The sequence below is a fragment of the Schistocerca gregaria genome, chromosome X, assembly GCF_023897955.1.
Source record: "Schistocerca gregaria isolate iqSchGreg1 chromosome X, iqSchGreg1.2, whole genome shotgun sequence".
Classification (NCBI taxonomy): domain Eukaryota; kingdom Metazoa; phylum Arthropoda; class Insecta; order Orthoptera; family Acrididae; genus Schistocerca; species Schistocerca gregaria.
In genome coordinates, this window is record NC_064931.1 from 335,798,590 (window position 1) to 335,824,928 (window position 26,339).

General features: G+C 40.1%; 1 protein-coding gene across 1 annotated transcript in view; it reads right to left on the reverse strand.

The window, feature by feature from the left end:
* Positions 1-26,339, reverse strand: part of LOC126298058 (voltage-dependent calcium channel type A subunit alpha-1) — an 860,595-nt gene that overhangs the window by 145,766 nt on the left and 688,490 nt on the right. Inside the window, exons 31-32 of the mRNA XM_049989377.1 lie at positions 11,841-11,968; positions 11,553-11,755 (exon numbers count right to left, since the gene is read on the reverse strand). Coding sequence (XP_049845334.1) covers positions 11,553-11,755; positions 11,841-11,968 — 331 coding nt within the window. The remainder of the gene's footprint in view (positions 1-11,552; positions 11,756-11,840; positions 11,969-26,339) is intronic.

Consider the following 26,339-nt stretch of genomic DNA (forward strand, 5'->3'; position numbering starts at 1 on the left):
CACTTGTTACAGGTAATAATGCCATTAACAGAAAATGTGTTACATACTTTGCAAATCCACCACAAGCTAGTTTTGTATACTCATCTCCTACAGATAGTAGAAGACCAATGTTTTTTCTGCATGACACTGTCCATATTTGTAAGTGCATAAGGAACAATTGGATAAATCTGAAGAACCACAGGCAAACATTTTGTTATCCAGATTTTGATAATTCTGATATTGTTAGGTATGCATCTTTTGCTGCAGTTAGAGAAGTACATGACTTAAAAACCCAAAAACTGTTAAAATATGTTTATGGGTTGTCTGTGAAATGCCTATGGCCTTCGCCTTTAGAAAGGCAAAATGTTAAGCTGATGACTCAAATATTCAGTGATTATGTAGAAAGTAGCATGGTTGAGTTGAGGCCAGTTCATAATGTAGAAAACTGGGAAGGTACCGCTAAATTTATAAATCTTATTAGGACTTGGTGGGGGATTGTCAATGTTAATACACCTCTGAAAGGACTTCACCATAAGGAAGAAATGCAGAAGCCTCTGACCAATAAAGCAGGAGACATACGTTACAGTTTTCTTGATAAATTTCTTACTTGGTTAGATAAATGGAGAAGTTTAGAGTCACGGAATGGTAAATTGTCTGTGGAAACACACACAGCACTTGGACTCACAACATATGGTTTAATGCAAGTAACTGAATACTGTTGCAAGGAACTAAACATGTCATATATTCTGTCAGGTAAGTTCCAGACTGATTCTCTGGAAGCAAGGTTTGGTCTATATAGACAGTTATCAGGATGTCAGTATCATATGTCATTTAGGAAGTTGTTAGAAACTGAAAAGAAGTTAAGACTCATGACTGTATTAGAACTCAATGTTCACCCACAAGAGAAGCTGAGAATTGTAGAGCTGCATAGTTGTGATGAAAGTACTGAGAGCAGTGTGAATGATAGTGAATATACCTTTAATGTCAATACCAGTGAAGATTATTTAAAAAATGTTGAATCTGAACTGCCAGTTTTAACTTACAATGCTGGTTTCTGTTGCCACTCATTGATTAGGAAACTTCAGTGCAGTGACTGCACAGATTTTTTTGATACTGGACAGGTCAACAACAAATGAGAAACAGTTTAATTTAACTAGACTATTGGACAGAGGAAGTTTGAAATTCCCATGTGAATTTCCTGTGACAGTAGTTATATACAGTTACTTGACTCTACAAAAGTTGTTGGCAACACCATCATTCCTGAAGCTGCTGAACTAATTTGGAAAATAGTTATGGCTGCTGATCTGTTGTGCAAAAGTTCTTGTCCTCAGCACACTGTATCAAAAATGTGTAAGAAAATTATATGGACCACTGTAAATATAGTACTAAATAATTTTTGTAAAAAGAAAAATGATGAAACTTCTGTGCAGTCTCTCCAAAGTTCTAAGAACAGGAAACTTCTAACGCAATGCCACAATTTGAAATAAACTTTTTTTTTAAATTTAATATCTTTAATCGGTATTTTATTGCTACCTCCTACTGAACTCCTGAAGTCCCCAACACAAAATGTTTTACTCATTGATGAAATGTGCTTTGTGTAAAATCAAATGCAAGTGCTTTACAGTGTCTTCAAAGTACTAAGAATCAAAAATCTACTTCTTAATGGCCACAATTCCACAACATTTTTGTAATATTGCTTAAAATACATTGCTCGCTCCCTGTCACTAACCTCCAGATAAGTAAACCACTTTTCATCTACATCTACATCTACATTTATACTCCACAAGCCACCCAACGGTGTGTGGCGTAGGCCACTTTACGTGCCACTGTCATTACCTCCCATTCCTGTTCCACTCATGTATGGTTCGTGTGATGAACGACTCCCGGAAAGGCTCCATGCGGACTCAAATCTCTCTAATTTTACATTCGTGATCTCCTTGGGAGGTATAAGTAGGGGAAAGCAATATATTCGATACCTCATCCAGAAACGCACCCTCTGCCACTTGAGATTGCTAAACATCTCCGTAACACTATCACGCAAACCAAATAACTCTGTGACGAAACGCGCTGCTCTTCTTCGGATCTTCTCTATCTCCTCTGTCAACCCGACCTGGTACGGATCCAACACTGATGAGCAATACTCAAGTTTAGGCCGAACAAGTGTTTTGTAAGCCACCTCCTTTGTTGATGGACTACATTTTCTAAGGACTCTCCCAATGAATCTCAACCTCGCATCCGCCTTACCAACAATTAATTTTATATGATCATTCCACTTCAAATCGTTCCGTATGCATACTCCCAGATATTTTACAGAAGTAACTGCTACCAGTGTTTGTTCCACTATCATATAATCATACAATAAAGGATCCTTCTTTCTATGTATTCGCAATACATTACATTTGTCTATATTAAGGGTCAGTTGCAACTCCCTGCACCAAGTGCCTATCTGCTGCAGATCTTCCTGCATTTCGCTGCAATTTTCTAATGCTGCAACTTCTCTGTATACTACAGCATCATTTGCGAAAAGCCATATGGAACTTCCGACACTATCTACTGAGTCATTTATATATATTGTGAAAAACAATGGTCCCATAACATAATGGTAGATGTCTCTCCATTGAGAACAACATGCTGTGTTCTGTTTGCTAAAAACTCTTCAATCCAAACACACAGCTGGTCTGATATTCCATAGGCTCTTACTTTGTTTATCAGGTGACAGTGGGGAACTGTATCGAATGCCTTCCAGAAGTCAAGGAAAATGGCATCTACCTGGGAGCCTGTATCTAATATTTTCTGGGTCTCATGAACAAATAAAGCAAGTTGGGTCTCACACAGATCGATGTCAGAGATATAGGCCTATAGTTTTGCACATCTGACTGATGACCCTTCTTGAAAACTGGGACTACCTGTGCTCTTTTCCAATCATTTGGAGCCTTCCGTTCCTGATCTATATAAATGACCTGCGTGACAATCTGAGCAGTTCTCTTAGGTTGTTCGCAGATGATGCTGTAATTTACCGTCTAGTAAGGTCATCCGAAGACCAATATGAGTTGCAAAGCGATTTAGAAAAGATTGCTGTATGGTGTGGCAGGTGGCAGTTGACGCTAAATAACAAAAAGTGTGAAGTGATCCACATCAGTTCCAAAAGAAATCTATTGGAATTTGATAACTTGATAAATAGTACAATTCTCAAGGCTGTCAATTCAACTAAGTACCTGGGTGTTAAAATTACGAACAACTTCAGTTGGAAAGACCACATAGATAATATTGTGGGGAAGGCAAGCCAAAGGTTGTGTTTCATTGGCAGGACACTTAGAAGATGCAACAAGTCCACTAAAGAGACAGCTTACACTAAACTAGTTCGTCCTCTGTTAGAATATTGCTGCTCGGTGTGGGATCCTTACCAGGTGGGATTGATGGAGGGCATCAAAAGGGTGCAAAAAATAGCAGCTCGTTTTTTATTATCACGTAATAGGGGAGAGAGTGTGGCAGATATGATACGCGAATTGGGATGGAAGTCATTACAGCAAAGACGTTTTTTGTCGCGGCGAGATCTTTTTACGAAATTTCAGTCACCAACTTTCTCTTCCGAATGCGAAAATATTTTGTTGAGCCCACCCTACATAGGTAGGAATGATCATCAAAATAAATACGAGAAATCAGAGCTCGAACAGAAAGGTTTAGGTGTTCGTTTCTCCCGCGCTCTTAGGGAGTGGAATGGTAGAGAGATAGTATGATTGTGGTTCGATGAACCCTCTGCCAAGCACTTAAATGTGAATTGCAGAGTAGTCATGTAGATGTAGATGTAGGGACTTGCGGTACATGGCTGTTAGAAGGGGGGCAAGTTCTTTCCCATACTCTGTGTAGAATCGAATTGGTATCCCATCAGGTCCAGTGGATTTTCCTCTGTTGAGTGATTTCAGTTGCTTTTCTATTCCTTGGACGCTTATTTCAATGTTTAAATGAATGATGTTATGCTCTGTCAAGTGTTAAACCAAATGTAAGTGCTCTACAGTTTCCTGAAAATTGTAAGAAACAAAACTGAGTCTTTTTGGCACAGCCTGAACCTCTTATTTTATTGCTTAGCATGAGTTGATTGCTATCTGTCATTAGCCTGCATCTGAACCCATAGTAAAAAATTCAGATACTTCTGACTAACAAAGTAAGGGATATGTGGTACAATTTCCTGGATAAATTCATTACTTTGTTGGATAAATGTAGAAGTTTAAAATTGCAGAATGGTAAATTGACCCTAGAGAAATATTCAACACTTAGGGTTACTACATATGGCTTAGTGAAGATAAATTATTACTGGTGTGGAGAACTAAATATGTTAATTATCCTGCAAGGTAAATTTCAAACTGACTCATTAGATACTGGTAGCTTGATTTGAACTTTACTGGCGATTATGTGGAAGTCAGTATCACATATCATGTAGGTAGTTGTTAGAATCAGAAAAGAATTTAAGACTTATGAGTATCTTAGAATTAAATGTGCACCCACATAGGAAACAGAAAATTGTACAGATGAATGGTGATAATGAGAATCCAGCAACGTGTATGTTGATGGTGCTTCATTTTGGGATATGTGTCAGTGATGATGATTAAAATAATGTTGAAACAGACGTACCAGTTTTAACATACATTGCTGGCTTCTGTTGTCACTGATTGCTAAGAAAACTCCATTGTCTAGAGTGCACAGATGTCATATTCTAATATCCAATGTTTTGCTACTTCAGTACATTGCTATGACAGGCAAAGAAAGGCTTAATAATTTAGTAACACATCAGGTGGTGTCGGTTGTTCAACATTTTTTACTATATGTGATATATTGCTACTTCTAGAACTCCTTTGAAAAGTGTTTATCTTCAGTTCCAGAATGAACATCAAATTGTCAGGTATAGAAAAGTACTTTGTTAGTACCAGACAGCAGTAATGAAACTTGTATTTGGTGATTTCTATGTGACAAAGGAAGTAACCTTTAGAGAGATTGAAAATGGTAAGTAAAGAGAGCCTCAGCCTTTTGCTCACATTCTTGCTTGTTTTTCATTTCCTACTTATCTTACCTTTCATAACATTTTTTAATATTGTTTCTAGAAGTGTATCTTCAATAGCACAATGAACTTCAAATTGTCAGGCTTTTATTAAAGGAAAGAGCAGTCTTTTAGTATCATAGTGCAAGACAGAATCTTGTGTTCAGTGATGTCTATGTTAAAAGGAAAATATTTGATGTCAATCCTTTGTTTCCATTCTTTATTAATGGGGATGCACTTGTAAGAATTCTTGAAAAGAGCTGTCACCATGAACATATGAATAAATTCACAATAGTCAAGTGTTTTATGAGAAAAAGCAAACTCTTGTTACCTTATTGTAAACAAAAGTTGTGAGGGTTTTGCTGCGTATGACAGTGTTTAAGATAATTTACTTGCAGTGTAATGGCTTGAAAATGTTAAGTCCTGCTGTTAGTTAGCATTTGTCACCACCTGTATGCAAGTTTTAAAGCTAAATAGTGATCTGACAATTATAAAATAGTGGCAAAGTTCCTGAATCGATTAAACTTATTCCTGCCCATATATGTAATTGGTATTTCATTATGAACCTTTATGCTGTTTACAACAATATATATAATTTGGTCTTCGGTTCAAATTATTGATTAGTTTGCTCCTTTCTGTATGACGGACAGAAGATCGTTAGCATCAGGTGCATCTATACGGAGGGGTCCGTGGACTGCTGCGTTGGCTACGGGCTGCTTAGTATGACGTCACTAACACTGCTGGGTGGACTTGTTTACTCAGAGGTGTTGGTGGTAGTATCGTGTACAGTGCATTGGCGGAGCTGTCATCTGTACCGAGGTGATTTATGTGAAAAGGTTTCCAACATAATTATGGCCACAAAATGGCAATTAATAGACTTTGAATGTAAAATGGTAGTTGGAGCTAGATTGCTGGGACATTCCATTTTGGAAATAGTAAGGCAATTCAGTATTCCATAATCCACAGTCTCAAGAGTGTACCGATAATACCAAATTACAGGCATTACCTCTCAACACGTACAAAGCAGTGGCTGACAGCCTTCACTTAATGACTGAGAGCAGCAGCATTTGTGTAAAGTTGTTAGTACTAACAGAAAGCAACGCTGCATGAAATAATGGCAGAAATCAATGTAGGACATACGTCAAATGTATCCATTAGGACAGTGTGGGCAAATCTGGCTTTAATGGGCTATGCCAGCAGATGACCAACACAAATACCTTTGGTAACAATATGACATCACATGCAGCACCTCTGCTGGGTTTGTAGCCATATTGCTTCCACCCTAGATGACTGGGAAACTGTGGCTTGGCCAGATGTGTCTCAATTTCAGTTGGTAAGAGCAGATGGTAGCATTTGAGTGTGGTATAGAATCTACAAAGCCACAAACCCAACTTGTCAAAAAGGCACTGTGCAAGCTGCTGGTGGCTCCATAATGGTGTGGGTTGTATTTACACAGAATAAACTGGGTCCTTTGGTCCAACTGAACTGTTCATTGACTGGAAATGGTTATGTTCAGCTACCTGGAGACCATTTCCAGTAAGTCATGAACTTCATGTTCCAAAGTAACAATGGAATTTTTGTGGATGACAGTGTGACATGTCAACAGGCCACAATTGCTCATGACTGATTTGAAGAACATTCTGGACAATTTGAGCAAATGATTTGGCCACCCAGATCGCTCAACATGAATTCCACTGAAAATTTATGGGACTTAACCGAAAGGTCAGCTTGTACACAGAATCCTGCACTGGCAACACTTTCACAATCATGGACAACTAAAGAGGAAGCTTGACTCACGAGACTTCCAACAACTTGTTAAAGCCATGCCATGCCGAGTTGCTGTACTACACTAAAGGAAGTCCAACATAACATTAGGAGATATCCCATGACTTTTGTCACCTCAGTGTAATGTTCTCAGTATATATACACAATTTGTCAGATAGAGTCTGCAGCAGCATCACTTTAGTAGCTGATAATGCTGTTAGGTACAGAAATGTAACATCATTGGACATTAGTAAGGAGTGGCAGTAAAATTTGCACAAAATTTCCACTTTGTTTAATGAATGGCAGGTCCCTTTAAACACGCATAAATTCAAGATAATGCTTATAACAAATAAAAAGACTCCAATATTATCTGATTGTTAGGTTAGTGGTGAATACCTAACAAGGGGGGACCACAATGTTCGGATCACAGATTTACTTCAAACTTTGTACACCTTTCGTAGGCTATTAAAACAACAATGTGCAAGTAGTAAGGGGCACTACTCTGGCAATTCTGAGAAAATCACAAGAGAAGTTTTACACATCTATTTTGTAACTGATACTTCTGTGCATAGGTGCTCGATGTTATAGTTCAGGGTGGTCAAATGGTTAGCATTCGAGCTTCATAAGCCGAATGTGTATGAGGCAATGGTTTGACTCCAGCTCTCATTTAATTTTTAATCTCTATTTTTTTCATTATTGGTCATATTATTTAATTTATATGATATTTGAGAGGTAATATAATTTAGAAAACCACATATATTTGCATTATGTTTCAGGGAATTATATGTTATTTGTCTACTTACTATTTTTAATTAAATTTAATTATTAGAACAAACTTATTTATAACTATTGACAAGTAAATGAAGAAACACAGAGTTTTCCAGAAAATTTATGCCTCTTAAGATTTGCAAAATCCCTTATTCGTGAAGCTGGCAAGGTACCCGGAACTACTTTGCACCTTGATGCTTCAAGCTGCAAACACAGAGGCAGGTCCCGTTTGGTAGTTAACCTGTGTATCAGTGAGACGTTACTAATGGAGCAAGAAAAAATAATGTAGATGCAAATTTTTTAATATCACAGAATTTACACTTGCACTACAAAAACAAAGGTTTGAGTAAGAGTCGAACCGTCGCCTCTTACATGTTCATCTTACAAAGCTCAATTGCTAACCACTTGACCACCACGAACTCTGATGCCTGGCACCTAGAAACACGGATACATCAGTTACATAATAGATGTGTAAGATTTTTCTTGCGATTTTGGATGAGCTGCCAGAGTAGAGCACCTTACTACTTGCACATTATATTGCATTAATAGCCTACTAAAGGTGTACAAAGTTTGAAGTAAATCCCTGATCCCAACGTCGTGACCTCCCTTTGTAAGCAAAATATTACATGGGACAAACATGTAAAATTAGATATGGAAGGTGCTTGGAAGACAGGTTTGTTGGAAGATTTCTGGAAATGTGCAACAGATTCTATGCTATTGCTCCAGTGTTTGGTATCCTTATCTAGTAGGCACAACAGCAGAGTCTGAACAGATCCAGACACATGCTGCTAGTATCATGACAGCTTGGTATAGCACAGAAGAAAGTGTAATATAAACTGATTAACAGCTTTCATCGGGGAACTTAAATGGAAATCTCTGAAAAACCCTGTTGGGAAATTTGAGACCTAATAATCAAAGAAGCCTGCCTCAACACAGTTGGGCCCCAGTGCCTGGAAACAAGGTCATGTGTGAGTGAGCTGTGTTTATGTCAATGTGTCTGCATTTGACATCAGAAGAAAGACTCTGTCTGCAAGCTTACAATTAAATACTTTAGCAGTCTACTTCATTGTGCCTGTCTGCACCTCAGTACCTCCTCTATGTGATGAGTAGCCACCCATCCATTCCATCAGTGTATTGTATTGGTAATTTGATTAAATGAGCTCTCCCATGCACATTTATAAACAGTATATTTTATGCACTTACCATGCTAGGACACCATTTCTCAATACACAAACATATCCATTCGCAATTCAGAGAGTTGAGCAAATTACTGTGGCCAAAGATATTAACTCTATTGACAATTGATGATGAACTGGCCTACTTTTATTCTCACTTCCTGACACAGCTAATAATTGCAGATTTCAACTTCAGAAATATTTATCATACAATATTTCAATGCGCAATATCTACAGAAAGAAATTCAAATTTTTACTCAAAGGCAAGTATAAATACTTTGAGATTGTTGGTGCAAATTCGTAATAAATTTCATATTCTCGGCTCAGACATTTTGTTATTTTAGAGACTCATTTTTAGTATATTTTAGTGAATCATTCATTTCATGGATGCAATAAAAAGAAAATTTACTACAATTTTTCTGACATTATATTCAGTTACTTTACTCATGCAAAAATGAATGGTTCACATTATCAGGAAACATTAGGATGTGTCAAATTAAATTCTTAAGTTCCATTACACTGCAAGCTGAAAATATTGTTATAAATTACAAAAAAGTACACCTTTCTGAAGGTAAGAGATGCAAACACACATGATCCATCACAGTTTCAAAGTTAAGATGCTTGCTTTATTTGAAAATTGCACCTTGCTTGAACAGCTTCTTATTATTTGCTTTTTGAAATCTAAAAGTGTGAAATATGATGAATTTAAGATGTGAATAAGATGAAATATATTATTTACTGATGACAGTTTATCAAAGAAGTTTATGAGTGTTGTAATTTCAGAGCCATTTGAAATTTGCTGTGTTCTGATATAATACTGTGACTCCAGAGGACACCACATTTGCACATTTTTACCATCCATCACATGCAGCAGACATCATGATCCCCTGATTTTGCTGATGATTTAATTTTTTCAGCCATTCAAATAGGCATCAGGAAAGGACGATATTCTTTCAATTTAAACAAATGTTGCATAGTGCATGTGTCATCACATATATTAAATCATTTTTTTACATAAGTATACACACTTTTTTTTCTAAATGGAAGGTAACCTGATATACACACTTCGTCAATGAGGAAATTCTTCCACTAGTGGAGGAGAAAAAAATTTAGAAAACTAATCCATCTGGACCATTTCAAGAAAAACTGAGATTTAAAAATACCTATTTAAAATTTTAATGGTATTCACCTTTGTAAACATTGTTAGAGACAGACAGCAGTGAACATTCACATTTTATTGGCATTTGTGTGAGACTGTTACTGTCTGATAAATTAAACAATAATTCACATGCATTCAGCTTCACTGATTTCACTGTTTGGTATCTTGGTCTCACAGGCAAGAAACATAAGTATGGTGGCAGGTAAGATATAAATAAAGAGAGCTGACTGTTTTTGAACAGTACTTCTTACCTTTTTAACTCTTGTTTTATTCTACAGCACAAATTTTCATTGTTGTTTCATCTTTCTAAAATTATTGTTGGATATACTTCTTCTGGTATGCACTAGCCATCTCACTATGATTTATAATATTTTTTATACAAGTACAAATGACACATTGCTCACAGACTTTAATTTCTGTAATTTGTTTGCCACTCCATTCATAGCTTCTTCACTGTCAGGTGTCTTTGTATTTGTATTCCCCTACTCGCATGTGGTGAACATGGGTTTGTTTAATTGATCCAGTCATACAGATTTGGGTTTCCAGAGGTTTCTCCAAATCATTTTTAGTGAATGCCATGATGGTTTGTACTAATAGTCTATGGCTGACACCTTCCCTTTTCCTTTCCCATTACTAAGCATTGAAAAACAAAGTACAACATTCTCCTGTATGTTTATTACTATTGGTGTTGTTGTTTGCAGTATTACTTTCATAAAGATATTTCATAATTCTGTATTTTATAGTTAAATTTTGTTGTCTTTTAAAATTTTCTACATATGATACAATGTAATCTATGTCCTGTCACTGACACATAGAACCAATTCAACAAAATTCAATAAACAAAGAAAATTCCTGTTATCATTCCTTTAGTAATTTTTCTCTCTTCATCATTACTAGTTAATTGTTTGATGTTTTGTTATGTTTGTTACTTTATTTTTTTTTCATTTTGGCTTTTTCAATTTCACTGCTGTTCAATATCACCTATGCTGCTGACTATGACTTCTTCTGATGCACTGTTCACTAGTTTTTTGCTTTGTTTTTTGCAACATTCAATTTGCAGTTTTTCTTTAAGTGCAGCCTCCTCAACTCCCCTTATTTATGTCTGGAATTGTGCAACAAAGAGCCATGCATTATATTTATACTGCCTTAATTTCAAACAAAGATTCAGCACTTGTTCTTGAATGTCAATGGCAGCATAAGTAATGTAATGGCTCTTGCTTACCTGGCACTTCTCTCTATTCCTACTAGAAGCCTGAATTTTGTTATGTACACAAATGAAAGTGATGTAAGAAAAATATCGCTACTTGAGTACGAATGAACAGTGAACACATAAAAGAAAACCAAATTACGACTTCTATATCAATGATCGTATTGTTGATGGAAATGATTCAATTTGCTTCACATGTGATAAATACATATACACAAAATTATGTCTCATCATATATTAGATATTCCAAAATTCTGCATCACATTTGTTTAAGGAAAATTCTTCAAATAACTGTTCACATGATTTAGTTACATTAACTGATCTGATGTAGAATGATTGAAAAATAAAACTAAAAGAAATTCAGAACAGCTGATACTGACATGTTATATATCATCCACTCAAGACCAACAGAAAATCATATAAAATATAACCTATTAACTCAGTATTTTATGTCTTGCCATAACTTACCACTTCTGACTTTGATGCTAAGGTTTTCTCGTATAAGTGCAAATAATGTGGTGGTGAAATTGACCTTTCCATCTTCATCAACTGGCATATTCATTCTTATGAGCTTCTTGTATGCAAGGCGATTAGGGCACTTATTGCCAAATCCCAGAGGAGGATCCATATTTTTCAACATGTCATACATTTCAGTATAATGTATTTTACCCCTGTACATCATTAAAATAATGTCTTATTAGAAGGTATTAAAATTAAAAGATTAAAAAATTCAAATACAACCTTTTGAGTACTTACGTAGCATTTGGGTCATATTCAGCCCATATTCTAACAAATTCATCTAAATGATGTGCGCCCAATATGGACGAATCTCTAGTTAAATAGTCAAAGTTATCCATTATAACTGCTACAAAAAGATTCAACATCTGAAAAGAAAGGTGAAATGCAAACAGTAAATTGAAATATTATATAATGTTCTTTTTTTTAAATAAAGTACATATTTCTTAAATATGGGAACTAGGTTCTCTACATGGTTCATCTCGCTTATGGATCCTCTGCTTATCCCATATTATTTGAACAACAACCATTTTATTTCATGTATGTTTATTGATGAGAATTTAAGGTGGTTGAGACAGATTCTGGCGATTTAAAATTACTCAGTTCTCTTTTTATAAGAATAAATCCCAATTTTGTAGATATACAAAACAATAATTTTAACAAATTTTGTGTGTTTTCATACAAGGGTGTCCTGAAGCTGATGTTGAACTAATTTTACATCAAAAGAATAATAAATAATTTGAAATAAGTGTATAATTAGAATTATATGAAAGAAATGTGAATATACATTTTACCAACTTTGGTTCTGGAAAAACTAACAACCACCACACTGCAGTTTAATTCCTGACCTTATAATCCTACCTGTGGACAAAGGCTCCACCACTGCTGTTTTGAACTGCAAGAATTACCTGGCAGAAGGACTCCGCCAGCTGTTGGATACTTCCACCTACAAACCTTGCCACAGTAACCCCATTCCAGTAATCCAGCAGGATCTCTAGTCACTACTCAAATCCTCAAGCCCATCCCAAAGACTCTCCCCGGAGTCCATCTCTCTTTTCACCCCTACCACTCCCCGCACTCCTACCTTCTACATGCTTCCTAAAATCCATAAACCTAATCACCCGGACACCCCATTGTGGCCAGTTACTGTGACCCCACTGAGAGAATATCTGCTCTTTTAGACCAACACTTTCAACCTATTACCCAAAACCTACCCTCCTATATAAAAGATATCGACCATTTCTTGCACCAACTCTCCACACTTCCTGTCCCTTTACCACATGCTGCCCTGCTCGTCACTATTGGTGCCACCTCCCTCTACACTAACATCCCTAATGCCCATGGTCTTACCAGTATTGAACACTACCTTTCACAGTCCCCAATGGATTCTAAACCAACAACCTCCTTCATAGTTGCTATGACCAACTATATCCTCACTCACAATTACTTCTCCTTTGAAGGCATTACCTACAAACAAACCAAGGGTACGGCTATGGGCACCCGCATGGCACCGCCTTATGCCAAGCTATTCATGGGCCATCTAGAGGAATCCTTCCTAACAACCCAGAATATTAAATCCCTCTCCTGGTTCAGATTCATTGATGACATATTTGCTATCTGGATCGTAGATGAGGACACCCTATCCACTTTCCTCCAGAACCTCAACAACTTCTCCCTCATTTGCTTCACCTGGTCATACTTAACCCAACAAGCCAGCTTCCTAGATGACGACCTCCACCTCAAAGATGGCTACATCAGCATCTCCATCCATATGAAACCTACTAACCAGCAGCAATACCTCCACTTCAACAGCTGCCACCCATTCCACACCAAGAAGTCCCTTCTGTAAAGCCTAGCCTCCCACGATCATTGCATCTGCAGTGACAAGTAGTCCCCCACGAAATATACTGAGGGTCTCACTGAAGCCTTCACTGACCATAATTATCCTCCCAACCTTGTACAAAAACAAATCTCCCATGCCTTATCTTTCCAGTCTCCCACCACCTCCACAAGTCCCACCAACAATGACAGAGGAGCATTCCCCTCATAACTCAGTACCACCCTGCACTGGAGCAACTGAATTACATTCTCGGCCAGGGCTTCAATTACCTCTCATTGTGCCCTGAAACGAGAAATGTCCTGCCCACTATCCTTCCCATCTCTCCCACAGTGGTATTCCGCCATCCACCTAACCTACGCAATATATTCCTCCATTCTTACACAACCCCTGCTCCCAATCCTTTAGCTCATACCCCTGTAATAGACCTAGATGCAAGACCTGTTCCATACATCCTCCCACCACCAACTACTCCAGTACAGTAACATCACCTATCCCATCCCCTGGGAAACCATTCGTGTAGTCTACAAGCTAAGCTGCAACAACTTTGCTGCATTCCATGTACACATGACAACCAACAAGCTGTCTGTGCACATGAATGGCCACCAACAAATTGTGGTCAAGAAACAGGTGGACCACCCTGTCACTGAGCACATTGCCAAACATGATATCCTTCATTTCAATGACTGCTTCACAGATTGTGCCATATCTGGCCTCAACCTTCGTTAGTCACTGTCCTAACCCATCCAGCCTCTCCCCTGTTCCCATTACAGCACTACACAGCTGTCATTCCACCACCACACCCAGTCTTTTTATTTCTCTCCTGTTCTGCTACTTCCTCCCCCCCCCCCCCCCACCACTTTACCCCTGTCCACTGTCTAATCTGCAGCACTTCACTGTCTGCCACCCGTACCAAAATATCCCTCCCCCTACCCACCCCAGCCTCCTCCTTACCCCCTCACAGTTGCCAGTCCCATCATGCATTGGTGCTGCTTCTCGCAGTGTGGTTTTAGTTGCCTGAGACTGCAGTCGTGTGTGTGTGTGTGTGTGTGTGTGTGTGTGTGTGTGTGTGTGTGTGTGTGTGTGTGTTGTTGATGAAGGCCAATGGCTGAAAGCTTTAATTGTGAAATTAGGCTTTCATTACTTTGCATCACGTCCAAAACAGGAACACACATGCTAATAAACTTCCTGCAGCTCCAGCACACTGTGTGATTTGGAGCACTGTACAAAGTGTACTGTTGTTGCAGTTATACAACCCTCAACAGGTGATTCAAGTCACAGTAGTGGAGTATTGTTTATCTGGTAGTTGTTTATGTATAATCAGTGCAGTAATATGGGTTGGTGTAAAGACATGATCGACTAGCAGCACAGAGTATGCTGTTGACCCCACCAGAAATGAATCTGCCCAATGTCTTGGTGTCCCAATGCAGATTGTCCAACAGAAGCATGGCTACTCCATTTTCTGCACTCCTACTACCTAAATACCTAACTTAATAACTAACTTTTTTTTTTGGCTGTCAAGTGATTCTACTTACACATGTAATGTGTAGACTGTGTGTATATAAAATTGCCAAATTATCATTCATGCTGTATTTTAGATAATATTATTATTTGGCTTATAATGTAAAATCTGCTGATTCTATTGGTATATTTGGTTTTGTTTAAAACTCTGTTAATTAAGAGCAATTCATAACTACAATTGTTCCAACAGCATGCAATTGTAAAGATAGTATGAGCTAATAACTTTAAAGTTTGGGTCCACCCAAAAATACTTTCATTATTCGAAACCTTAAGCTTGCTTATTTCCCAGGTTTGACACTATACTTTTTTCATAATCAGATAATGCAGTTGAATCAGATAATGCATTTGTTTATGCAAAAAAGCCAATAATCAAGAATTTGAATAAATTACCTACATTCGAAACCTGAACATTTTACATGAAAATTGATAAGCCACCACATTGGTACAGTGTATCAGTCAAATAGTACCCTGAACTTTTCTAATTATCTATCATACACTGAAAAAAATTACTGTTGGACTCAGTAGGTTGTAACCAATCTTAAATACGACTCTTACAGTATTATAAACTAAAATGTAACTACCAACTTCTCAAAACATTCATACACTTGTCTGTATATACTATAAGTTGGCAGTCAGAACCTGATTTTCAGTCTGCTTACATTCCTACTGCAGTGTCCACATTTATGCATAAAATGTACCTGCTGGAATACCCATCAATTAGCATCTCTATGTTGAAATACATGGGCATAATTTTTTTAAGCAACATTTCTGTGTCACTCATGTCAATGGGATTAGCTACAAATAATTGGACATTTATGTACAAGAATTAACTCTACTCTATTGTGTCTTCTTTGTGAACTCTCGGTTGAGAAAACTATTATGTATATAGTGAATAGCTCATGAACTCCTATGTGTGAGTATTTATACAGACATTATTATGATGTGAATTCAATGGACACTCAATCAGCATTATGTGAGACTGATATAAAGAAAGACATCAGCAATGAGCTTGTTCAAAAGCTGCCACTGGAGTATCGTACCACTGTCTTGTATCAGTATGTAGGACCACTAACTTCACTGATTATTAATATTATTATGGAGCAAACTGCACTTATTACACAAAGATTAGTAGTGGAATTCCCATTAACATACAGCTAATCTAATGCAGAACTATACAAAATACTGGTCATTGGATATCTGTGACTTAATCAGAATACTGTAAGTCAGTGGTGTTGTGTCTGTTATTGCTGAACTTTCGTAATAGTCCAAGCAATTTTCAGCAAGAGACTATGAGTTTATGGTGCTACTGAGGAAGTCAACCTAAATATTAATCTTATAATGGTCATATGGAATAGTGTGGCACTCACAGTCCTGAAACAGTGGCTGTATAAAGATCATAGCTGACAGGGCTTGATAACGAGTGCCACATGCTGTCAATGACAGTTGGTTTCAAAACTGACAGGAATTACCACTGTCAGTGAATGCAGTCTGTCTCAAGCAGATTCCAAGTGATCACTGTGAAGGTACCTTACAAAAGGCCATGCTTACAGCATCACATAAAGCTGCATTTCTTCAACAGATCAGACAACACAGAAACTGAATGGTACATGACTGAAAACTAGAGGCACATAGAAAAGACTGAGCCATGATTTCATCTTTTTCAAATGGTGTAAGTAGTTCAAAAGAGAACATGAAAATGATTGACAGGCAAAAGTTAACAGAAATTTGTGAGTCTGTAAAAAGAGCAATGGGTGAATCTTACAACTACCACCATCATAACTTAGCAACATGTCTTATCAAGAACCTGAGAAAATTCTGGTCCTGTGTAAAATCAATAAGTAGTTCTAATGCTACTATCCAGTGACTCATTGACCAGTCTTGTGTGGCAGTAGAAGATATCAAAAGTAAAGCTGAAGTTTTAAGTTTTGGATTTAAGAAATTGTGCACGCACACTAACCATACAAACATACCATTGTTTGACCACCACACAGACCTCCATCAAATGGACAACACAGTAATAAACATTGCTGGTGTAGAGAAACAACTGAAAGAGTGGAAAGCAAATAATTCACCAGCTCCTGGTGGGATTCCAATTCAGTTTTGCAAAGGGTACTGTACAGGATTGGCCCCTTATATACATTGCTTTTATCATGAATCACTCACCTAGCACAAAGTCCGAAGTGATTGAAAAAGGTGCAGGTGACTCCTGTATACAAGAAGGGTAAAAGAATGGCTCGTAAAATTAAAGGATAATATTTTTAACATTGGTTAGCTGCAAAATTCTTGAATATATTCTCAGTTCAAATATAATAAATTTCCTTGAGAAGGAAAAGCTACTGCCCACAAATCAGCAATGCTTTAGAAACCATCACTCATGCAAAACTCAGCTTGCCCTTTTCTCACATGAGATCGTGTGAATCATGTATGAAGATTAGCAAGTGGATTCTATATTCCTAAATTTCCATAAAGCATTTGGCACAGTAATACATTGCCAATTGTTGACAGAGTTACAAGCATACAGTATAGGTTCACATATATGTATGTGGCTTGAAAACTTCTTAAGTGACAGAAACCAGTATGATGTTCTCTACAGTGAGTGTTCTTCAGAGACAAGAGTATCATCATGAGTGAGCCAGGGAAGTATGATAGGACCACTGTTATTTTATATGTATGTAAAAGATACGGCAGACAGGGTAAGCAGCAGTCTCCGGCTGTATACTGATGCTGGTATGTTGTATGGGAATGTGCCATCGTTGAGTAGGAGGATAGAAGATGAGTTAGAGAGAATTCCTAGTTGGTCAGATGAATGGCAGCTAGCTCTAGGTGTAGAAAAATGTAAGTTAATGTGGATGAGTAGGAAAAACAAAACCATAATGTTTGAATACAGTATTAGTAGTGTGCTGCTTGACACAGTCATGCTGATTAAATATCTAGGAATAACACTGTAAAGCAATATGAAATGGAATAAATATGTAAGGTCTGCAGTAGGCAAGGTGAATGGTCAACTCTAGTTCTTTGGGAGAATTTTGGGAAAGTGTGGTTCATCTGTAAAGGAGACCACATACAGGAAACGAATGTGACCCACTGTTGAGTACTGTTCAAGTGTTTGGGATCCATATCAGGTTGGGTTAAAGGAAGACACTGAAGCAATTCAGAGGTGGGCCGCTAGATTTGATACCAGTAGTTTCAGTCAACATGCAAGTAATATGGAGATACTTTGAGAACTCAAATGGGAATCGCTGGTGGAAGGGCGACATTCTTTTCAAAGAGCACTATTGAAAAAATTTAGAGAACTGGCCTTTGTTGCTGACTGTAGAGCAATTCTACTGCTGGCAACACACATTTTGCATATGGATAATGAAGATAAGATTAGAGAGAGTAGGGCTTGTACAGAGGCATGCAAACAATTGTTTTCCCTTGCTCTATTTGCAAGTGAGACAGATAATAAAATGACTAGTAGTGGTACAGGGTACCCCTTGCCACACATCTTACAGTGGCTTGCAGAGTATGTATAGAGATGAAGATGTAGGTGCAAGGCATCAAGTGCACTGACAACCCAATGTGGCAATTAATTGTAGTAGGTGGAGGGTGTAGTATGACTGAAAATGTGGCTGTTATCTGCACCATGTCTTGGGACCACTGATGTAGGTTACTGTGAACACAAACCAGGCGTTTACTTCAACATTTGCAGTGACCAATCAATTGACCTTTCTTCTACATCCTCATGATGAGTGTGTTGTAGACATGCTCATCTTCCAAAACGACAACAGCCATAATCATAGGGCTGCAGGGATATGTATGGTTTGACAAATACTCAGGCATTGTACTGCACCATGAATTGGTTGTCAAAGCATCTCATCTTAATCGCATGAAACTACATGGGAGTATTTGGATCAGTGGGTGAAATGTAGCAATCAGCATTCCTACACTTTGGTAGCTCTACAGTATCTAATGAGTGGTGGGTGGTTTCATTTGGTTTGGCATACCTGAAGAAATTTGTGGACTCTGTTCCACATTCAACTGACGCCACTAACATTCAGAGGCTTTTGCACATCATCCACTTACCTCCTCCATGGCTGGTGCTGCTCTCTGTGTCCTGGTTACAGAAGTGCTTCCAAATAAATGCCAAGTGAGTCTCTCTTCTACTTGCTATACAATAAGTGATGCACAACTGCTACAGTGACTGCAACATTGTGATCTTTTCTCATTGTGTGATTCATGTGGTTCTCGTTAGTTTTTGTTGTTCCACTAATCCTTCTCTCAAATGAGTCATGTTTTTTTGAGTGGACAAAATTTTTTAGATGCTATGGAAGAGTTGAATGATTATGGATTGGTGGGAGTAGTATCTGTCTGAGAATGGTATGTAGAATTTTGCTTCAATGTTATTGCTGAACCTTTCTGATGGTGTTTTGGTTAGCATACAACTTATTCATTTTTGTTTTGTCCCTCTGTAACACAGTTGTTCCATATCTAAGAAAGAGGCATGAATAATGCTGAATTATGCTGAACATTTGCTGACCATCACCCTACTGTGCCAATCACCCTCCTGTGCCAGAATCTTTAGAGAAAAGTGGAATAAGAACAGTAGTTGATGAGAATTCTACTGTCTGTGAAAATATTTTCAAATTTTCTTCTTTAGTTTGTGGTGAAACATATAAAATCAGAAGCAAAAAGGTCTGGAAATCAGTTTATTATAAACTGAAAATGGCATCCAAGCTGAAGTCTCAAAGTGCCCAGAATTCATGAATGGGAATAAAGCTTTTTTTAATATTTAGTCACAATTGTCTCACAAGGTATTAAAAATTGACAAACTACTTGTCTGCTAACAGTTTTGTCTTGGTCCTTTTCTTAGAATCAGTATTGAGAAGAAATGGTTTCAAGGCAATACTGTCAATTTACAATTGAAAGACAGTTCCAACTACATTCTTAAAAATCAGTCTCAGAATGACTCCATGAATAAAAACAGGTTCTTCTGTTCACTTATTAAAATTTTTAAAATCATATTATCCAGAATAAAACCACACCATTGAATAAGGTATGTGTGGCTTTCATGGAAGAATATTTCATGTGTAAATAATAAACCAGTGTGCTAAATATGAAATGAAGATGTTTATTGTTTGCAATTTCAAGATGGATTACATTGTTGGATTTCACCTGAAATGGATCATCACCTGATAAAGGGTTACCAGTCAACTCCACAATACCACAATTTCACAGGTTGCTTACTGATCACTTGGGAGAAGGCACTGTTTACAAGGCAGTTTTATAGAAATTGTAGAAAGAAGCATGCTTCACCATAAAGAATTGCCAAAAGAAACTGAAAATGCATGATCTTTGTTAATGAGGAAGAATTGCCTTTTTTGTTTGAAGTGTAAAGACACAAGAGATGTGCTTTACTTGGCCTCAGTACACAAAATAACAATTTCCAATTTTTCTGTTCGTACAAAGAATGTTATCAAGCTAAGATCAAAACTGCGTACCACTCTTGACTACAATATCTAGAAAACAGAGGTCGATTGACGTGATCAAATGATGTAACATGCATTCAGGAGAAAACAGATGAACTGGTGGTAGAAACTGTTCTCCCTCCTACTCATCGTAACCGTTGTGATAGTGCCACGACATTTAACAGTGCCGCCACGACAGTATACACAAACGGCGTAGAGGCGCTCCGCAAATCGGCTGAGTGCGGGAGTGCCACCTAGCTACGAACGGCGCCGGCCGCATGTCACGGCACGGAGTCGAATACGAGAGAGTGAGTTGTAATCATGTGATCAGCTATTGTTTCTAAGAGAGAGTGTGAATATCCACGCAATTATTGTGATTAAAGGTTATAACACTTTTTGGCGATGAGGATGGGATATTTTCAATGCGTTGTGGATTTGCGTGTTCGTGATGGGGCAGACATGAAACAGCTTATGCAAGCGCTCATTGAACAACAAACACAGCTGACGGCTACTATTCAGGCTCAACAAACACAGCTGACGGCAGCGATTCAGGCGTTGTCGACGTCGCTTACTCATTGTCTGTCTTCCTCTTCTCCGCCTCCATTCCCTCCTTACGACGAGGTCGCTGAAGACTGGGAGGATTATGAGAAGCGTTTGCGGCAACACTTCTTGGCTTTCAGCGTTGTCGACGCTCCTATGTGTAAGTCGTTATTTCTATCTTGGATTTCCCCTCGAGTCTATCAGCTGCTATCTCAGTTAGCCCCTCTGCGGGAACCCGTCTCCCTGTCCTTCCAAGAAATGTGTGACTTATTGTTTGCCTATTATCGAAAAAACACCCACGTCGTTGCCGCCCGCGTGGCGTTCTACCGGTGTCGTAAACAGCCCCATCAATCTTACCGGGCTTGGGCGGTGGAACTACACGGTCTGAGTAGGAAATGTCAGTTTGTCACGGACACACATCACGAGTCTTATGCTGACTCAATGGTTAGGGATGCTATTCTACGGCTTGCTCCTGATAAAGAAGTTCGGCAACATGCCCTCCAACTGCCAAACCCGTCGTTGTCGGAAGTTCTAAGCATTGCTCAATCCTTTGAAGTGTCTCACGCTGCTGGCAGGCAAATCGACGTGTGGTGTGATGTAGGCGCTGTACAGTAAACTCTCGACACGGGCAATTTGCCTGTTTCACAGGAGAACGACGATGTGGCGGCGGTCCACTCGCATCAACGACGTCACGTTGGGCCGCAACGCTCGCAGCGAAACCAGCAACCACAGAAGCCGGTTCGTGCCGCGCTTCCTTCTTGCCCCCGTTGTTTCGTACAGCACGACAGGGCAGCATGTCCAAAACGTTGGGCCACGTGTAATTCATGTAGGAAAAAAGGCCACATTGCTTCTGTGTGTCAGTCCCACAAAGTTCCTGTCGACGAGGATGAGGTGTCGGCCATGGAAGTTCACTGTGTGCTTTCTCAAACAAATAAGTTGTTTGTTACTGTTTGTGTTCTGAATAAAGACATCCGCATGAAAGTGGACACTGGCTCTGCAGTAACTCTCATTAATTCTCGCACGTATTTGGCGTTGGGCTCCCCTCCTTTGTCTCCAGTTACGCGAAATCTGAGGACTTATAATCAACAGAAAATTGCTATCATGGGCCAGTTTGATGCTTCCACTGCCTATAAGTCTGTTGTTCGGCCCCTCACGTTTTATGTGGTGGATCATGCGGGCACTGAAAACCTGTTCGGTTATGATGTTTTCCAGTTGTTCGGGTTCTCCATTGATGATGATGTGCACCTCACATCTGAGGATATTCCGTATCAACAGCTGGATGGATTGTGTTCTGAATTTTCGTCCGTGTTCTCTGCTGGTCTGGGTTGTGCCAAGGATTTTGCAGCCCACATTACTCTTAAACCTACGGCTCACCCTAAGTTTTTCCGGGCACGCCCTATTCCGGTGGCGTTGCATGCACCTGTCAAGGCTGAGCTAGACAGGTTAACAGCTTCAGGGATTCTCCTTCCGGTTACCTCCAGCGAATGGGCATCGCCGATCGTGGTGGTTTCTAAACCAAACGGGAGTCTGCGATTGTGTGGTGACTTTAAAGCCACTGTCAATGCTCAGAGCCTCATTGACACTTATCCTCTTCCCCGTCCTGAGGAGTTGTTTACCAAGCTCGCTGGGGGCCAGTTCTTTTCCAAACTTGACTTATCGGAGTCGTACCATCAGTTGCCGTTGGACGCTCCTTCCAAGGAATTTCTCGTTATCAACACTCCTTGTGGGTTGCATCAGTACCAGCGATTACCATTTGGCGTCGCTAGCGCACCGGCCATTTTTCAGCGGTTTTTGGAACAGCTCACGGCTTCCGTTCCCGGCTGCATAAACTATCTGGATGACATTGTTGTCACGGGAGCCTCCACTGAGGAGCACCTTTGTAATTTACGTTCACTGTTTCGGGTTTTGCATTCGGCTGGGTTGAGGTGCAATCTGGACAAGTCACAGTTCTTCCAACCCTCCATTGAGTATCTTGGTTTCCACTTGTCCCGTGAGGGTATACATCCTCTCCGTCAGCACATTGCGGCCATTAACGCTCTACCCCAGCCGCCTACGGTCGAAGAACTTCAGGCGTTTCTAGACAAGATTGCTTATTATCACAAATTCATTCCATCCACAGCGGCGGTAGCTTATCCTCTGCATCAGCTGTTACGCAAAAACGTCCCCTTCTGTTGGTCCGACAGGTGTGAGCGGGCTTTTGTCCGCCTGAAGGCTCATTTGCAGTCGGCGCCTTGTCTTGCCACATTCCGTCGGGGTCAGCACTTGGTTCTGGCGACTGACGCGTCACAGTATGGCCTAGGGGCTGTTCTCGCCCATCGGTATGAGGATGGGTCAGAACGACCCATCGCCTATGCTTCCAACACCCTCAACGAGGCGCAGCGGCGTTACTCTCAAATCGAAAAGGAGGAGCTCGCTATCATTTATGCTCTAAAAAAGTTCAGCGTTTTTTTGCATGGTTCTAAGTTTCACCTCATCACCGACCACAAACCGCTGGTCTCTCTGTTCAGCCCCTCGGCGTCACTTCCGGATAAGGCAGCTCACCGCCTGCACTGTTGGGCCTTATACTTGTCTCGTTTTCATTATGAGATTCACTATCGCCCCAAGGCCCAGCACGCCAACGCTGATGCATTGTCGCGATTGCCGATGGGCCCCGACCCTGTTTTCGATCGTGATGAACTCCTCTGTTTGCACATTGATGAGGACGAACGTCGTGCGGTCAAGGGCTTTCCACTTACAGGTTCGCAGGTCGCGTCAGCTACTGCGCGGGACCCAGTCCTGCGTCGGGTGATCGGTTTTGTTCAATGAGGTTGGCCAGACAGGACCAAGGGCTGGGCATCGGATCCCCTTCGCAACTACCATGCCTTGCGCCTTCGTCTGTCTGTTCGTGATGGTGTTGTTCTTCTAGCCACGGATGGCGCATCTCCACGGGTCGTCGTGCCAGCCTCTCTTCGCAAAGATGTTCTCAAACTGTTGCACGAAGGCCATTGGGGTATTTCTCGGATTAAGTCCCTGGCCCGCAGGCACGTTTATTGGCCCGGTATTGATTCAGACATCGCCCATATGGTTGCTGCGTGTGGCCAGTGTGCTCAACAACTGGCGGCACCTCGTACAATGCCCTCTCCGTGGCCTGATCCAGCTCAGCCATGGGAACGGGTGCACGCCGACTTTGTTGGCCCCTTCCTCGGTACTTATTGGCTACTGTTGATTGACGCCTTCTCGAAGTTTCCGTTTGTTGTTAGATGTCCGTCACCCACCACTGCGGCGACGACGCTGGCTTTGTCCAAAATCTTTGCGCTAGAATGTCTTCCATCCACGATCGTCACGGACAATGGCCCTCAGTTCTCTTCACAGGCCTTCCGTAATTTTTGTACTGGACAAGGGATTCATCATGTTACCGCACCTCCCTTCCATCCGCAATCGAATGGAGAGGTCGAGCGCCTTGTCCGCACTTTCAAATGCCAGATGAAAAAATTCCTTAGTGATTTTTTCCACAGATGACGCCCTGCTGCAATTTCTGAGTTCTTATCGCTTCACGCCTCTGGGTGATCGCAGCCCTGCTGAACTCTTGCATGGCCACCAACCGCGCACTCTACTGCACCTGCTTCACCCTGTGAGGCCTTGTACTGTGTCCCCTAGTGCGGGAAAATACTCGGTGGGCGCCGACGTGTGGGCACGAGGGTATGGATCTCGCCCTAAATGGATTCCAGGGGTGGTCAAGGTTCTTCGCGGCCGTCGGCTTTGTGAAATCCGTACGGGCGACGGCACGGTTGTTCGCCATTATGACCAGATGCGCCCGCGAGTGGTGGCCACGCCGGTGCCACCGCCCCATCCTTCGCCTCCACCAGCCCGATATGCCAGTCCTGTCGCTGCTGCCGATCTACCGTCCGTGTTGATGCAGCCGCCATCGCTGCCGCTTCTGAGTACGCCGGAACCGGCCCCAGTCGCGACGCCGCCTTCTCCGGGACCCATCTCGCTGGAGCACACTCCCAGGTCCATGACACCTATAGATGCTGCTCCGGAGTTTTCACTCATCATCTCATCCAGGAGGCACGTTCCACGCACGAGCTTCCATCCTGGACATTTTCGACCATACTCTCGTGTCTCTGCACGGGATCTCCTCGGGGCCTCACAAGAGGCCATGCATGTCTCCGCGCTGTCCATGTCTCCAAGGAAGTGAGTGTTTTTTTTTTCAAGGGGGGAAAAGTGTTGTGATAGTGCCACGACATTTAACAGTGCCGCCACGACAGTATGCACAAACGGCGATAGAGGCGCTCCGCAAATCGGCTGAGCGCGGGAGTGCCACGTAGCTACGAACGGCGCCGGCCGCATGTCACGGCACGGAGTCGAATACGAGAGACTGAGTTGTGATCATGTGATCAGCTATTGTTTCTAAGACAGAGTGTGAATATCCACGCAATTATTGTGATTAAAGGTTATAACAGTAACTGCAACAAATGTTTTTGTTTTGTACCAATAAACACAAAACCCAAATCAAAGGAACAGCTCCCATTTTTATAACTTCCTGTGATAAATTGGTAAAGGACTTACTCACTAGAAATCTAGGATGATACTTCCCAGGAAAAAAATCCCACCTATTGAGAAGAAGGTGCACTCAACAAGAGTATGGAAAATTTGTTTGAAGAAGATAAAAGAATCTAATAGAAAAGCAGGTATGAAGGAAATGAGCTGATGATCTGGATGCTGGAATTCTTCAGAATCTTCAGAATCTTTTGCACCAATGCCCATTATTTGTGACAGTGTGCAAAGACTGAAAATTATTTTTTTTAAATATTGCTTTATCTTTTTGTTATTAATAATGTTGCTAACAAATATAGAATTAACATAAATGTGTAAAATAAAGATTGTACTCATATAACATGTAGCTCTCTTTAAGGTACATCAAACACAATCCTGCCAATGTCATTTAAAAAAAAAAATGAAATAAATAGCCAATTTTTCAGTCCCAGAATGTCTCCAACCGGCTGGTCCTCAAAGTGTTAACAAGGTTATTAAGATGATGTCTGTGGGTGAAGACTAATTTTTTATCAGTTATGTTTATCATAGTTTACACTCCTGGATACATACCCATGCTCTATTGATCCTACATGTCTCAAACATCATAGCTGATTCCTGGCACCTTCAGCCCCTGCATTCAAACATTCACCTCCTTTCCTGCTCCTTATCAACTTCTTTCTCAAGCAGTATTGAAAACTCAGTAATTTCCTTTTATCTTGCTATTAAAATATTTTTTTCACTTATTTCACCCAAAAAATTTATATCTTATTTTTTAATGCTCATTTTTTCTTTCCTTACTTATTGTTTCTTGGCTACATCTCTCCTCCCTGAATTCTCTTACTGAGATGGACCAGCTGTCTACTTTCATTTTTCTGTGAA